This window comes from Anomaloglossus baeobatrachus, chromosome 3, assembly GCF_048569485.1.
Source record: "Anomaloglossus baeobatrachus isolate aAnoBae1 chromosome 3, aAnoBae1.hap1, whole genome shotgun sequence".
In the NCBI taxonomy this organism is placed as follows: domain Eukaryota; kingdom Metazoa; phylum Chordata; class Amphibia; order Anura; family Aromobatidae; genus Anomaloglossus; species Anomaloglossus baeobatrachus.
Window position 1 is genome coordinate 44,641,716 of NC_134355.1, and position 15,560 is coordinate 44,657,275.

A 15,560-nucleotide genomic window follows, 5' to 3' on the forward strand; every position below is an offset into this window, starting at 1 on the left:
GATTTTTTAGTGGAGGGAATGAGCTTCATTCTCAATAATAATTTTTTCACTTTTGATGGCAAACTGTATCACCAGTGCCTTGGCACAGCCATGGGCTCGAAAGCAGCTTGTTCATACGCAAATTTATTTATGGGGGTCTTTGAATTATTACACATCGAAAATGGGATTTTTGATAGCAGCATCATAGTCTACAAAAGATTTATAGATGATCTGTTCATCATCTGGGACAGTAAACATAATAATTTAGAATCCTTCCTCAGCACCCTAAGTAATAATGATTGGGGCTTGCAATTTGCCCCCACTGTGCATGAAAAGGAGACACACTTCCTGGACCTCACCATATTTCATCAAGACCACAAAATTCTTACAAAAACTTTCTTTAAGAAAGTAGATGTGAACAGTTACATTCACAATCACAGTGAACACTATGCTAAGTGGTTGCACAACATCCCCATAAATCAGTATAAACGGATTAGAAGGAATTGTACCTTAGATGCTGATTTTAAAGAACAGGTTGGGATTTTGAGGGATCGCTTCATTGAGAAGGACTTCCCCAGGTCTTTGATGAAAAAAGCTTACCTAGAAACAGCCAAATTGAAACAAACAGACATGCTGAAACCCAAAAAGACCGCATCTATCTCGGGTACAAGAGGGATTTTTAATGCTGCTGGAAAGGGCGATTTTTCTGCTAACTTCATCACTACTTACAGCAGTGACAATGTAACCATTAGAAATATTTTTTCCAGACACTGGGGGATATTACTAAGTGACCCCATTCTTAGAAATATGTTACCTGCTCGCCCAGGGGTTACTTTTAGAAGGGCGCCGACCATCAAGAATATTATAGCTCCCAGCAGGTTAAAAGCACCTCTGCTGATGAAAAAAATAGCTACCATAATTGGCTCCTATAGATGCGGTCTCAAAAATTGTCTCTGTTGTAAAAGTATTTGCCACAAAAGGACCACTTTCTGCTCTCAGGGGGGCTCAGAAAATTTCCCCATCAGAAGTCGTTTAACATGCCAGTCGGACTTTGTTATATATTTAGTAGACTGTGTGTGCGGAAAACAATATGTAGGAAGGACGAGTCAGGCCCTCCACAATAGGCTAAATTCACATAGGCACAATGTGAAGATAGGCTATATGCTCCACGGACTCTCTAAGCATTGCGCTCTGAAACACAATAAGGGGATGGTTTTTAATATTACACCAATAGAGCAGATAGCCCCAAATGCCCCCAATAGAATGGAAACCCTGAGCAGAAAGGAGACCTTTTGGATCAACAAACTAAATACATTAAAACCCTTTGGTCTAAATGAGGTCACTGACTTGTTTTATTAATTCGTTTTTATCCCCTATCAGTTATGAAGTACCCTTTTATCTGGTTTTATATAGTGGCTTGGCCGTTGTTTTTATATCTAGTGCTAACAAACTTTTTACCCATTTATTCTGTTTTATTGTATGTACTTTTATATTGACACTGTCCTATATATATCTACAATAAGTATAGTCTTATTGTTTTACCATTTATTATTTATTTCTATTGCGTTTCTGTATTAGTCCCCTATGTTCCTCCATCTCTCGTTAATACTCTTACTCTTCATGCAAATGACTGCTACATGCATTTGGTAAACTTTTTTTTTTTTTGCTGTCTCTCTGCACTCTTTGCACTCATTGCCGCTAGATTGACAAAACCTCCCTGTCTGCTTGTCTAGCGCAAGCGCATTGTATCTGGCTTGCACTGTAGTGAACTCTGGTGTCACCCCTCGTTTCCTTGAACTTGTATCACCTCTATTGTGCAAGTGCCCTAGTTTTTTTTTTTTTTTTTTTTTCCACTCACTCACTTATTACCGGAGCATGTCTCCTTTTCAAAAATAGAATGCATACTAAGCATTAGAAAGTAAAAATCCCTGGACGTCATTTTTATATAAATGTCCCCAACCCCCTCTTTTTAGTGGTTTCCTCACTGAGCCCGCTCTTTTTGTCATTGTCGGACATTATAAACATTTTTAATCAAAATAATTTTCAATCGCAGTGCCCTTGCAGTTCCTCATTCTTTATAGTTTTATTTATAAATAAATAAATTTAAAAAGATTTTTTTCACGTCCCTCTGGATATTCACTCACGATCGCTGTATCCCCATATATAGTTCAATATATATATATATACTCTTTTACACATTGTTTTGATTTTTCACTCTAAATCTCTGTATCCCCATGTAGAGTAGAGGACTAAACACTAATAAATTCACCTATACTTCATAGGTTCGCACACCATCTTGAACACATCCCTCACATTTCTTTCCCCCCTGACTTTATTAAATAACACGAGGAACAAGTGTTTTCATGTCTTTATTCATTCATTTATTTATTTATTTTTTATTTCTTCAGTACTCCCTTTGTTGGAATTATCCATGTTTCTTGGGATCATGCTCTGTCAGACACTTTTTTCTGTTATTCACGATCGTTCCATCTCCCCCTTTTTTTTTTTTTTTTTTTTTTTTCTTCTTTTTTTTTTTTTCTTCTTCTTCTTCTCCCTTTTTTTTTTTTTTTTTTTTTTTTTTTTTTTTTTACCATGTGGCTCTGAGTCATCAGCTCTGAGTCATACAGGCAGTCCTTAATGCATACATGGCTGTTTGCTCCTTATATATAGGTCCAAGCGGCCTTGCTGTAATATGATTTCTTTTCCTGAGGAAGGAGACGGATGTCTCTGAAACGCGTAGGAACTACTACACGCATCAGTGGTTTTCAGCGCGGCATAAACCCGGTCTTTTCTTCTACCTGTGTGATACAAAATTCCTCTCCCGGGGCTGCAGCTAAACCACCAGGCACTCACAGGCTATCATAAGGGGTTGTGACTGGCACAACCTCACCAGGTGAGTGCTTCTTTGTCTTGTTTGTCCACCCTCATACCGGGTAAGACCCTATTGCGCTTTTTTCCCCTTTACAGTTTTACACAGTATATGCCGCAGCTGTCAGTCAGGTTGGGTGGACGGGGACTGAATACACTTGGACTCCTGAGCTGTCTCACTCTATAGCTGGACTCTTAAAATGTTCATATAATATTAGAAGTAAACAAATTGTCTCTCCAGGAAAGAAGACAAACTCTAGCGCCGCCTATCGGAAGTAGCAATCCTAAAAGTCAAAAGTGGCCTTCTAACAAGCCTTTTCATATGACCGAGGATATATGCCAGATCAGAATCCCAATTTGCAGACACAATGTTTCGGGGTGATTGCCCCTCGTCAGTGCAAAGTGTGGGTAACTGATCTGGCTTATGAGAAGCTTTGTGGGCATCACGGGGGAAGACTATTCTCCTTACAGAGACCTGACAAACCAGTCTGGCTGTCAGTGGTGAGGGGACTTATAGCTGCAGTGCCCCTATGGGAATTACTCAAATTGTCTCTCCAGGAAGGAAGACAAACTCTAGCGCTACCTATTGGAAGTAGCAATCCTAAAAGTCAAAAGTGGCCTTCTAACAAGCCTTTTCATATGACCTAGGATATATGCCATAAGTAAACAGTCATTCTGATGTGGCTTTTAAAACCAATTATACCAACTTCATCATTCCTAAGAGATCTATTTGATTATATATATATAATTGCAAAATATGGTGATTGTTAGATTGTTCTTAGGGGAGCAAAAAACATGTTTTACAACAGGCCCACATATATTTAGAGAAACTAGACCTCCTTACACTCAGTGCCCCAAGAGCAGCATCAAAGAACAACTGTTGCACCATGAGCTTTGTGTATACCATAAGAACTGCACCTGAGATCGATTCTCTCAGTATGTCTTTGGATTTTGGGAGGAAAACCATGCAAACAAAACTCCCACCAGAGAGTACAGATGCTCAGTGTGCAGCACAGAGGTAACAACGTGAATGGTATAGAAGGAAGGCCCTAGTGATAGGGAGAGGAGACACCTCCTGTAACTCACCTGAGTCTGTACCCTACGCTCCCTAACGTCCCCATACGTCCTTCCATCACCGTCATGTGCCTAGGCCCTCACTTGCTCTGAACTTACCCTGGCTAGTGAGAAGGCTGGCAATAACACTAGTCTCACCAATTCAATAATACATCACAAGGTAAGAGAGACATTAAGGGGGAAATGAACACAAAAAGGAAAACACTCCAAGCCCCTTCAGTGCAGCTAAACACCACAGCTGCAATAGTCACAACTCCTCAGCTTCTTCCAGAGATAGACCCCTTCCAAAGTGGTCAGCATAGAATGAGAAAGTATAGCCGGCATAGGATGGTAAAACACGTGACTTTTTATAGCGAAGAGCAGTGGTCACAAAAGAGCTGTAAAGAACAGCCAGATTGGAAGGAGTCCTTATCTTTTAGATAACCAAAAGAAAGTAGATTTACTCAAATACAAGTTCTAAACCAGTGAACAATAAGGCGTTGTGACATTCTGGTCCCAGACTCGCCAGAGCGGGACCCACTCATGACAGTGAGAACATAAAAACTTCTTGCAGATGTTGTCCTTGGTGGGATTTAAACCCAGGACCCCCAGTCTTATACTTGTCCCCAAGTGTAAACAGGACATAACACCAGTAAGATCTAATAGTAGCGAATGATGAGCGAATTTGCCAAAATATGAAATCATCACATTTGGTCAAATTCAGCTGGGAAATTTAATTCACATCAAATTTATTCAATGTGATATGAATTTGACATTTAAAGACATTTGTTATTCTTTGTGGTCTTTTTAGACCCCAGAGAATAATAGACATGGGGCTAAAAAATAAACAAATACTCACCTCTCCCCAGCCCTATCCTGCCGCACAGCTCTGTTATGATCCGGAACCATGGAAGATCACAATAGATCATTGGCAAAAAGGTGACAAGAGCATTGGCAAGTAATCTGGCCGCCATCCCCTTACTAACCATCAACACTAGAAGTAGCTGAGGGGTGAACTAACATCCTATGCACCGCGAACCCAACCAGAGAACTAGCTAACCTAAAGGAAGCAAGGATGAATAACTCTCTGCCTCAGAAATAGACCACAAAAGGTATAGCAAGCCCCCCACATTCAAAGAGTATGATGATATAGGAAAATACAATACACAGATGGAAGATAGGATCAGCAAAGGTGAGGCCCCACTAACTAAATCAGAAAGGATAGGAAAGGGGCTGATGGTGGCCAGAGAAAAACCCTACAAAAACCCAAATACCTGATAGTACAAAAAGGTCCTCAGATTGCACGATCTGCACTCCATCCTAAATCAGGTGCTCTTGTCAAACCAATGAACAGAAAACAGGAACAATTACAAATTTAAGAAGCAACAAACACATGGACTTCTAGGAGCAAAACTCAAAACATAGCTGCAGGGAGCTTTCCAGCTAAGCAACTGAGAGGGAAGATTCCTGCATGCAAATAAACTGACAATAACCACAATAATTGACAACCCAGATAAGAACAAAAGAACAAAACAACTTAAGAAAGAACCAAGCACTTATCTGGGGTAGATGTGGTCCGAAGAAAGATGAAAAGGCTGGTGAGGTAGGGAGCAAATGATAACCGTCTCAGACTGCCAGGAGGCCAAGGTTTAAATAGGCAGAGAGTTAGCAATGGAAACGCCCATTGCTCCAGCACACCTGGTCTCTGTCCAATCCATTCCTAGCCACAAGAGGGAGCCTCACAGCAGCAAAAGCATAACTGACATTCACAACACAGCTCCCTCCTGCTCCAGGCACTTTGTACAGTACAGACCAAAAGTTTGGACACACCTCATTCAAAGAGTTTTCTTTATTTTCATGACTCTAAAAATTGTAGATTCACATTGAAGGCATCAAAACTATGGATTAAAACATGTGGAATTAAATACTTAAAAAAGTGTGAAACAACTGAAAATATGTCTTATATTCTAGGTTCTTCAAAGTAGCCACCTTTTGCTTTCATTACTACTTTGCACACTCTTGGCATTCTCTTGATGAGCTTCAAGAAGTTGTCACCGGAAATGGTTTTCCAACAGTCTTGAAGGAGTTCCCAGAGATGCTTAGCACTTGTTGGCCCTTTTGCCTTCACTCTGCGGTCCAGCTCACCCCAAACCATCTCGATTGGGTTCAGGTCTGGTGACTGTGGAGGCCAGGTCATCTGGCGTAGCACCCTATCACTCTCCTTCTTAGTCAAATAGCCCTTACACATCCTGGAGGTGTGTTTGGGGGTTAATGTGCTGTTGAAAAATAAATTATGGTCCAACTAAACGCAAACCGGATGGAATAGCATGCCGCTGAAAGATGCTGTTGTAGCCATGCTGGTTCTGTATGCCTTCAAATTTGAATAAATCCCCAACAGTGTCAACAGCAAAGCACCCCCACACCATCACACCTCCTCCTCAATGCTTCACGGTGGGAACCAGGCATGTAGAGTCCATCCGTTCACCTTTTCTACAAAGACATGGTGGTTGGATCCAAAGATCGCAAATTTGGACTCATCAGACCAAAGCACATATTTCCACTGGTCTAATGTCCATTGCTTGTGTTGTTTAGCCCAAACAAGTCTCTTCTGCTTGTTGCCTGTCCTTAGCAGTGGTTTCCTAGCAGCTATTTTACCATCAAGGCTGCTGCACAAAGTCTCCTCTTAACAGTTGTTCTAGAGATGAGAAGGTGTGTCCAAACTTTTGGTCTGTACTATAGTTCCGAGTCCTCAGCTCTCCATGCAAAAAACAAGTTGTCTCCACCATCTGAAAGATATAAAACCTTCACATCTCAAAAGACATATACAAAGCATTTTTTTTAGAAAATGCTGATTTTTTTTATTTCCTAAAATGGAAAAAGTTTAGCATCACCAATCTCATGTTGACCTGAAGAATCATGTGACCAGGCTTTTTGTACCCCACAATGAACGCCGGAGAAATGAAATCCCCCAAAAAACTATGGCGGAATTTAGCCTTTTCACAATTTTACTTTAGTTGAAATATTTGCAATTTTTCGGTACATTTCGGTATCATTTCAAAGAAGAAATCGTCTACCAAAATCAGGTCCTCATACAGTTACGTCAACTGAAAAATTAAAAAAGTTATGGTTCTTGGAAAAAAACAAAAATCACCAGGGAAGGAAGTAGTTAAAGAGGATGTTCTCTACTTAGGATAGCAAATTCCAAGTGAAAGGGAGTAAATTTCAGCCTACCATAGCCATGTGATCCAAACCACCTAGGGTACACGGATGAAGAAAAGGGGTCGGTCCACCCCTGCAGAAGTCAATCTACATAAGGGTAAGTGGTAATCCAGCACCCGTAGTCCAGTCTTCAGTGAAAATTAAGACATCCTTTATTCACAAAATATGTTAAACACATATATCTTTAAAATCAGAACAGCCTTACGCGTTTCAGGTCATAGAGACGCTAAAGGGTACTTTACACGCTGCAATCTCGCTAGCGAGATCGCTAGCAAGCGTACCCGCCCCCGTCGGTTGTGCGACACGAGCATATCGCTGCCCGTGGCGCACAACATCACTAACACCCGTCACACGGACTTACCTGCCCTGTGACCTCGCTCTGGCCGGCGATCCGCTTCCTTTCTAAAGGGGCAGTTTGTGCGGCGTCACAGCGACATCACACGACAGCCGTCCAATAGAAGCTGAGGAGCGGAGATGAGCGGGACGTAACATCCCGCTCACCTTCTTCCTTCTGCATTGCCGGTGGACACAGGTAAGGAGATGTTCGTCGTTCCTGCGGTGTCACACATAGCGATGTGTGGTGCAGCAGGAGCGACGAACAACATCGTACCTGCAGCAGCAACGACATTAAGGAAAGGAGCGACGTGTCAACGATCAACGATTTTTGACGTTATTGCGATCGTTGATCGCCGCTCCTTGGTGTCACATGCTGCGATGTCACTAACGGCGCCGGATGTGTGTCACTAACGGTGTGACCCCGACGATATATGTCGCAGCGCGTAAAGCAGCCTTTACTCATAGATTGGACTACGAGTGCTGGATTACCACTTGCCCTTATTTAGATCTACTTAGGATAGGTCATCAATGTCTGATCGGCCGCGGTTCGACGCCTTGCACCCACACCAATAAGAGCCCCTCGGTGGCGGCGGCGGTAACAGGCGGCTGTAAATGTTCAGTTCTGGAGCTACTCCTTCTTCTGATAGCGGTCGAGTACTGCACATCCGCCTCACATTGATTTGAATGGGAAACGGATGTGCCTGGCCACGGCCGCTATCAGAAGACGAGGCAGCTCCGGAACTGAGCATTTCTGGCCACCGCCGTCACCGAGAACAGCTGATCGGAGGGTGTGCGGGGTGTCGGACCCTGGACGATCAGACATTAATAACCTATCCTATGGGTAGGCCTTCAATGTAAAAGTAGTGGACATCCCCTTTAAAAAAAATGGAGGCTGCGCTCTGATTGGTTGATATGAACAATGAAGTCAGTTTTGACAGTTGTAATATACAAGGCTTTCTATTTTTAAACTACAAAAAGCTTTATGTCTTCTGTGAAAATGAGAAGTTTTTGCTAATCCATCCGAGACAAATCTGCACGTTGTGTTTGATTAGTACAAAAGATTAACCGCAGCGGCTGAAATGTCACCGAAAGCCGATGTGACGAGCGCCCGCTGCTAGCCGCGTGGTTCTGTCTTTTGTATTTTGTTTCCCTATTTCCAAATGTGTTACAAATGTCACAAATAAACATTTTCTTCTAGATGTTAAGAAATATCCATAGACATGTGATTATCCTAATCCTGCATTTACTTCCCCCGGCTGGACCGTCATCGCTCAGATATAAAGGTGATAAGGTGCTCTGCGGAGGGCACCGAGGAGAGACTTTACTGTGCTGGTGTATAAACCGCACATTTTATTTTTATTTATTATTTTACTCATTTATATAGCACTATTAATTCCACAGCATTTTATAGACCTGATCTTTTTCAGACTTTTTAATTGTTTCACTTGTTTTCTATTTTTCTCTATGTTTATATGTGGGCAGGCTCCTCCTACTGTGATGTCAGGAAGGTGTGTCTGTTTTTTACCCAATCAGATGTCTGTTACTCCTCCCTTTTCTTGAGGCAGAGACTGCATCTGCATCCCCCTCTTCCCCCTCCATTCAGCCATTTAATTACTAATAGACTCTAGAGGTATGTTGTAGAAATTAAGGAATTTTTCGAACATTTACATATTATCTGCATGCAGGAAAGTGAAGTATAGAAAAGATGTACTATTCATTTATAGAAACTAGCATTTTTAGGGTACAACTTTGAACTTTACCACTTATTAAAAATCTTCTCTATTCTTAAGAATGGAGTGATTTTTAATCATAATTAGTATATCGTTGCCTATGTTACCGGCTACTTTGGCAATCTGTCAGTGGTGGCTGGTCTCCTAGGTCAGGAGCTTGCTCACTCATTGCCTTAAAGCTTGTAAGGGATGCTTTGAATTTGGCTGACTGATTGGATCCGGAAACTCTAAGGCGGGATTTACATGCTGCGACATCGCTAGCGATTGCTAGCAATGTTGAGCGCGATAGCACCCGCCCCGTCGTACATGCGATATGTGGTGATTGCTGCCATAGTGAACATTATCGCTACGGCAGCTTCACACGCACATACCTTGTCGTCGACATCACGGTGACTGCCAAACAATCCCTCCCTCAAGTGGGAGGTGCGTTCGGCGTCACTGCAACGTCACTAAGCGGCCGGCCAATAGAACTGGAGGGGCGGAGATGAGCGGGACATAACATCCCGCCCACCTCCTTCCTTCCGCCATGCCGGCGGGACGCATTTAAGGAGATGCTTGTTGTTCCTGTGGCTTCACACACAGCGATGTGTGCTGCTGCAGGAACGACAAACAACATCGTACCTGCAGCAGGAGCGATATTATGGAATGGAGCGACGTGTCACCGATCAACGATTTTTGCCCTTTTTGTGATCGGTGATCGTCGCTCCTAGGGTTTACACGCTGCGATGTCGGTAACGGCGCCGGATGTGCGTCACTGACGACATGACCCCGACGATATATTGTTACCGATGTCGCAACGTGTAAAGCCCGCCTAAGGGCTCGCTCACCCTGGCATATAATATGGAGGAGTGCAATGTGAGAAAACATGTTATCCAATGAGGCAGAGCAGATCTGCATATTTTTTGTAAGGTCTAAGTATTTAAATAATTTTAAAATACGGTGTGCGGTCCCCCCTACTTTTGATACCCATCCAAGATAAAGAGGACATCTGGGGGCTGTTCCGGCTGGGGAGACCCATGGTTATTGGCCCCGCTGCCTAAAAATAGCAGCCCACAGCCGCCCCAGAATTGGCGCATCCATTATATGTGTCAATGCCTGTGCTTTACCCGGCTCATCCCGATTGCCCTGGTACAGTGACAATTGAGTCATTTAAAGAGCTAACGACTGCTCTGAATTGTCAAAAAATCACAGCTGTCTTTAAGCCCAAAGTTGGTTAAAAAATCCTTTATTTGCAAAAAAATACAAACAAATAAACAATTCTCTTACCACAATTTATTAACCCCCAAAACACTCTTGCAGGTCCAACATAAAAAAAAGATTGATTCTTTTATGTACCAGAAAAGGCATAATTTTTATTTTTATAATGGATGTATCCGGGATTGTAGTTCACTCACAATAAACTGCATGCGGCTGAGCTGCAATACCAGAAACAGCCTGTGGACTACAGTGACACTGTTTCTAAAAAAAAATATGGAGTTGGTGCTCCATTTAAACCTGTCAGCAGGTTTTTGCTCCCTTATCTGAGAGCAGCATGATGTAGGCAAAGAGATCCTGAATTCAATGATGTATCACTTAGATTACTGGGTGCAGCCATTGTGATACAATCAAAATATTTAGATTTAGCCATGTAGCAGAGCTGAGAGCTATCCCCGCCTACTCCAGTGCCTCAATAGAAATTGTACATTGACAGTGAGGTGTCAATCAGAGAGGAGGGGGCTTGCAGGACTGCTGGGTGTGGGACAATGTAGTCTGAGAAATGATAAGTCCTGCTGCTTAAACAAACATAGCAAATAAACAACAGATCGGACCTTAACAAGACAGGCATACCTGAATTCACTGTGTTAACCCTGGCAGCATCCTGTCTTCAGATTACATAGCAAAAGCCTGCTGACAGATTCCATTTAATACTTACGATGCTGTTTTATTTGTCAATGATTACTTTACTGGATGAAGTTTTAGAATGGCTAATATTTGTGTTTATTAAGGGGGGATTAAAGCAGAAGGCATAATGTGCCTACAGATTACAAAGAATCTGTATACAGCGATGGGACTAATATGCAGTATTGCCATCACTAGGATATGCCATAAGATTAAGATAGATTACAGTCACTGTGGACATTTATTTTGGGGCGTAATGGGCAATTTAACCCTACAATCAGTAAGTGATTATATATCCTATCAATATGCCATCACTTGTGATTAGTGATGACTAGTGATGAGTGAGCACTACCATGCTCGGGTGCTCGGTACTCGTAATGAGCACTTTGGATGTTCGGACGGGCAAGACTCGAGTACCGAGTGTAATGGAAGTCAATGGGGGATTTGACCATTTTTCCAGGAAATCTTCCATAAAAACGCTCGAGTCCCTCATTGACTTCCATTATACTCGATTCTCGAGTCACTCCCGTTCGAACATCCAACTGCTTCCTACGAGTACCAAGCACCCGAGCATGGTAGTGCTCACTCATCACTAGTTACGAGTATTGAGCACCCGAGCATGGTAGTGTTCGCTCATCACTAGTTATGAGTACCAAACACCGGAGCATGGTAGTGTTCGCTCATCACTAGTTATGAGTACCAAACACCGGAGCATGGTAGTGCTCACTCATCACTAGTTGCGAGTACCAAACACCGAAGCATGGTAGTGTTCGCTCATCACTAGTTATGAGTACCAAACACCGGAGCATGGTAGTGCTCACTCATCACTAGTTACGAGACCCAAGCATGGTAGTGCCCGCTCATCACTAGTTTCGAGTATCAAGCATCCGAGCATGGTAGTGCCCACTCATCACTAGTTTCGAGTATCGAGCACCGGAGCATGGTAATGCCCACTCATCACTAATTACCGGTACCGAGTACCAGAGCATGTATTTTTTTTACAATTTTGTGGCTACTGTCAGCAAAAGAAAAGAGGCCAAAATGCAAACTATCACTACATCAGTATTTTGCTGAAATTCCAATAAAGGTGCTTGGAATATAAGAGGTTCAGTACTGGACTGTTGGAAGAGGCTCGGGGACATAATTTAGGGGGTGCAAAATACTTGCCTTGGGAACTGGCAATCCAAACTGCGCCATGGTCAAGGGTGGCATTCTTGTCAATGAAGTGGGATAATAAATGTAGCATATAAAGACATTGAAAATTCATCATGGGAAAAGTCTAGTCTAGGTCAGGGATGGTCTGTCTGAAGAGCTGGTTTTCTGGGGAGATTTTACTACATGACCCATATTTTGTGGTTTCTGAGGTTTGATACTGCAGAGAATAATATGGAATTGTCCCACCCCAGGACTATGGGGTACTCGGTCCCGGGCCCAGTGTTTCAGGGGATATGTCACGGTTACTGGCCGATGCCCGGTTCCATGACCCTGGGGGTCGCTTAAAAGGGGTTTTGTACAAGGGGAAAATAAAAATAAAGTGTTTTTCGTGACGCCACTTGTGGTTTGCGGCTAGGTGAGGGAAGCCGCCGCTGCAGAATCTCTCACTACTGGGACTGGTGGTATTTGGCAGCTTAGGTGTTGTGGCCCTCCGCAAGTAGGGCTGAGCCCCAGGGGATAACAGGTGGAACAGGTACAAGAAGAACTCAGGCGACACCAGAGCTGCGGTTTAACTTGTCTTTTACTCACAGGTTTGGTGAGCAGAAGCCTGACTGGTACTGGTCTGTCCTAAACGGGGCCTCAGTGTTCCCTTTGTCCCAGTGCCGGTTCTGTGACCTGGTGAGCTTTTCTTCCTTGCACCCATCTCTGGTTGGTGGGTCGCTGTAGCCTGAAGCGTTTTAGGGTCCCCTCCTGGTCTTTTTAGTCTTGGCCCGTATGCAGGCAGCTTGAACCTTGTCTGGGTTGGACCTCTGTCTCAGCTCCCTGGGTTCTCCCTTTGCTGCTGTGCTTCAGGCTCTCAAGTTGGTGAATAACCGTGAAGATCCATCACTGGGCAGAGTTATCAGATGAGCTTGAAGCGTCTGTCTGACCTAGGGTTCTGCACCCTGCCGGTGCCCAGTCTTGTGAGTACTCCCTGTACTCTCCCAGCGACTGTACTCCTTTTCACTCCGTCAGTCACTCCACACTTGTCGTCTGTATGCACGTTAACTTCAGACCTCCTCACTCCATGCCTTACTATCGTCAAACGCTTATTGCGCTGTACTGTCTAGCCCCTCCCCATTTCATGGTTTTTGACTAGCGGGTTTGGATCAGTCTCCACCATATGTGGCTATCCATCAGGTCCGTCTCTAGCCTGGTACCCAGTCTGGAAAGAAAAGGACATGACTATGTGTGTTTGTTTGGTCTATACCGGCATTGGTCTTCCAGGAACCATGAGGTTAGCACCACATCTGTAACTAGATGCAATACCTTGTGGCACCTGACACTTCAGGGGCGCCACAGAATACTATGATTTTGTGCTTGATCAGTAGCGTAAGTAAAGTTTCTGCTCTCTCTTGTGTTAGTTATACTGAAGTAGCAGCCGCTAACACAACCGCTCTGTTAAAGGGGTTGTCCACTACTAGGACAATTCCTTCTGATTCCACATGTTTCCCCCAGGTAAAATAATAAAGCCTATACTCACCTCCCATACTGGGCTCACATTACCTGGGCTCCAGTGGGATTGTGACATCATGTGAGCACAGCGTCCAATCAGTGCTGGCTTCCTTTTCTTCGCCTTTGGACCAAACGAATCAACAGGAAGTAAGTGCAGCCGCTGCATCACTTCCTCTTTATTAACTCGGTCTGAAGGCGGAGAGACAGAGGTTGGTGCTGATTGGACACGGGGCTCGCGTGAGGTAATAGCCACATGTGAGCCCCAGGAACGTGAGTTCAGAAACCGTTGGAAGGGTTCCGGTACAGGAGGTGAGTATAGGCTTTATTATTTTACCTGGTGGATATACAGTATGTGGAATCAGAAGGGGTTGTCCTAGTAGTAGACAGCAGCCCCTTTAAGAACGTAGCACACCTTGGCTAACTAGTGGTGTAACTTGAAGACTTTTGAGCCCCAATGCAAAATCTCCAACTGGGACCCCCAACTATCACTGGTGATAGATGATCATCAGGGCCCGTTGACACCCCTGCACCCTCTATGGTTGTGCCCCTGTTGGCATCTGCTATATCTACATTCCTTCAGATCTCCATTACTCTTTGGTAGTATAGCAGTAGTATTATATTATCATGGCAGGTCCAATTTTTTTTTGCCTTAGTTGTGATAATTTTTTTTACATTTTTCTGTAATTAATTGATCATTCATTATAATTATCACTTGCATTTAACTTGTTTTCTTCTTCTTTATACTTTCAGTCTGGACATTATCTCATAGACAGACAGGTATAACGGTGCTACATACTGTATATAAATATAATGTATTCCATTAAAGCTTACTCCCCAATCCATCCTTAGTGCCGTATATATATGTTCTCTACCAATTTCTGTTATTTTACAAACTTTCATGCCAGAAATGTCAATATTAAACCTCAAGGCTTCCTCTTCCCACTCAGGTTATACCGATTTATGGATCTGTTCTTGTAAAATAACAGATTTTAGTGTAGAACTACAGTCTAGTGTGTGTAGAATCCATACCTCTCTATATATTTCCCAACCAAACGTCTATGTAACGTGTAGTTAGAGTGCAGTCTATTCAACAGCAGATCGAACCAAGTTAGGGCTGAATATGGGATATGCATTATCCATATGGATTCATAATCTATAGAAAGTATGATCAATAACCATTTATAATATTACCATATGTTGTTAGGTCCAAAATTATTGATAACTCTCAGGATTGTTAGTGAACGGCTCTCAACACCTCCACGATTAGCTGATTGAAGACTCTGCAGGGTGTGGCACAGCGCCTACTTTGCATAGTGGCCACCAGTGGTACTGCAAGCACTTTCCCATACAAGGAAATGGGAATAAACTTGCAGTACCATTCATGGCCACTATGCAATGTATGGAGCTTCTCATGCCCCTTTAATCAGCTGGTCGCTGGCTGTGCATGGAGAAATCCACCATCAATGTGATATTATGGACATTTCCTAACAATAAAGCATTAATCGCCCCCTTCCCCCCATAGATAACAGGTAACGAAGCTTGCGTTGCGATCTCTGCTGAATAGGCTCACTTCTGCTTCCATTATGTATGTGTTTTACAGGTGACCCCGTCCTACTAATTCTATGGTCATGTTTGTACACGTGTTTCCTGTTCCGTGTATAGACTATGTGATGCATGTGTGGCTTGGACAATACGTGTTTATAAAAGCTTAAGAAATATATTTGCGGACTTGTCTGTCTGGAGGTTGTTAGGGCGTCCTCCATGGTATGGTGGTATCAGGTATTTACCAAGATAAATCTCAGAATATTGTATAAAGCTTATATCAAGAATATATTTATTTGTGTTTGA

At 43.1% G+C, this 15,560-nt stretch overlaps 1 protein-coding gene across 2 annotated transcripts in view; it reads left to right on the top strand.

The window, feature by feature from the left end:
* Positions 1-15,560, top strand: part of KCNH1 (potassium voltage-gated channel subfamily H member 1) — a 421,045-nt gene that overhangs the window by 41,349 nt on the left and 364,136 nt on the right. The window contains exon 2 of one of the 2 annotated variants that reach the window (XM_075339163.1): positions 14,463-14,489. The exons of the other annotated variant lie outside the window; for it this stretch is intronic. Within the exon in view, the coding sequence (XP_075195278.1) occupies positions 14,463-14,489 (27 nt within the window). The remainder of the gene's footprint in view (positions 1-14,462; positions 14,490-15,560) is intronic. 2 annotated transcript variants of the gene reach the window in all.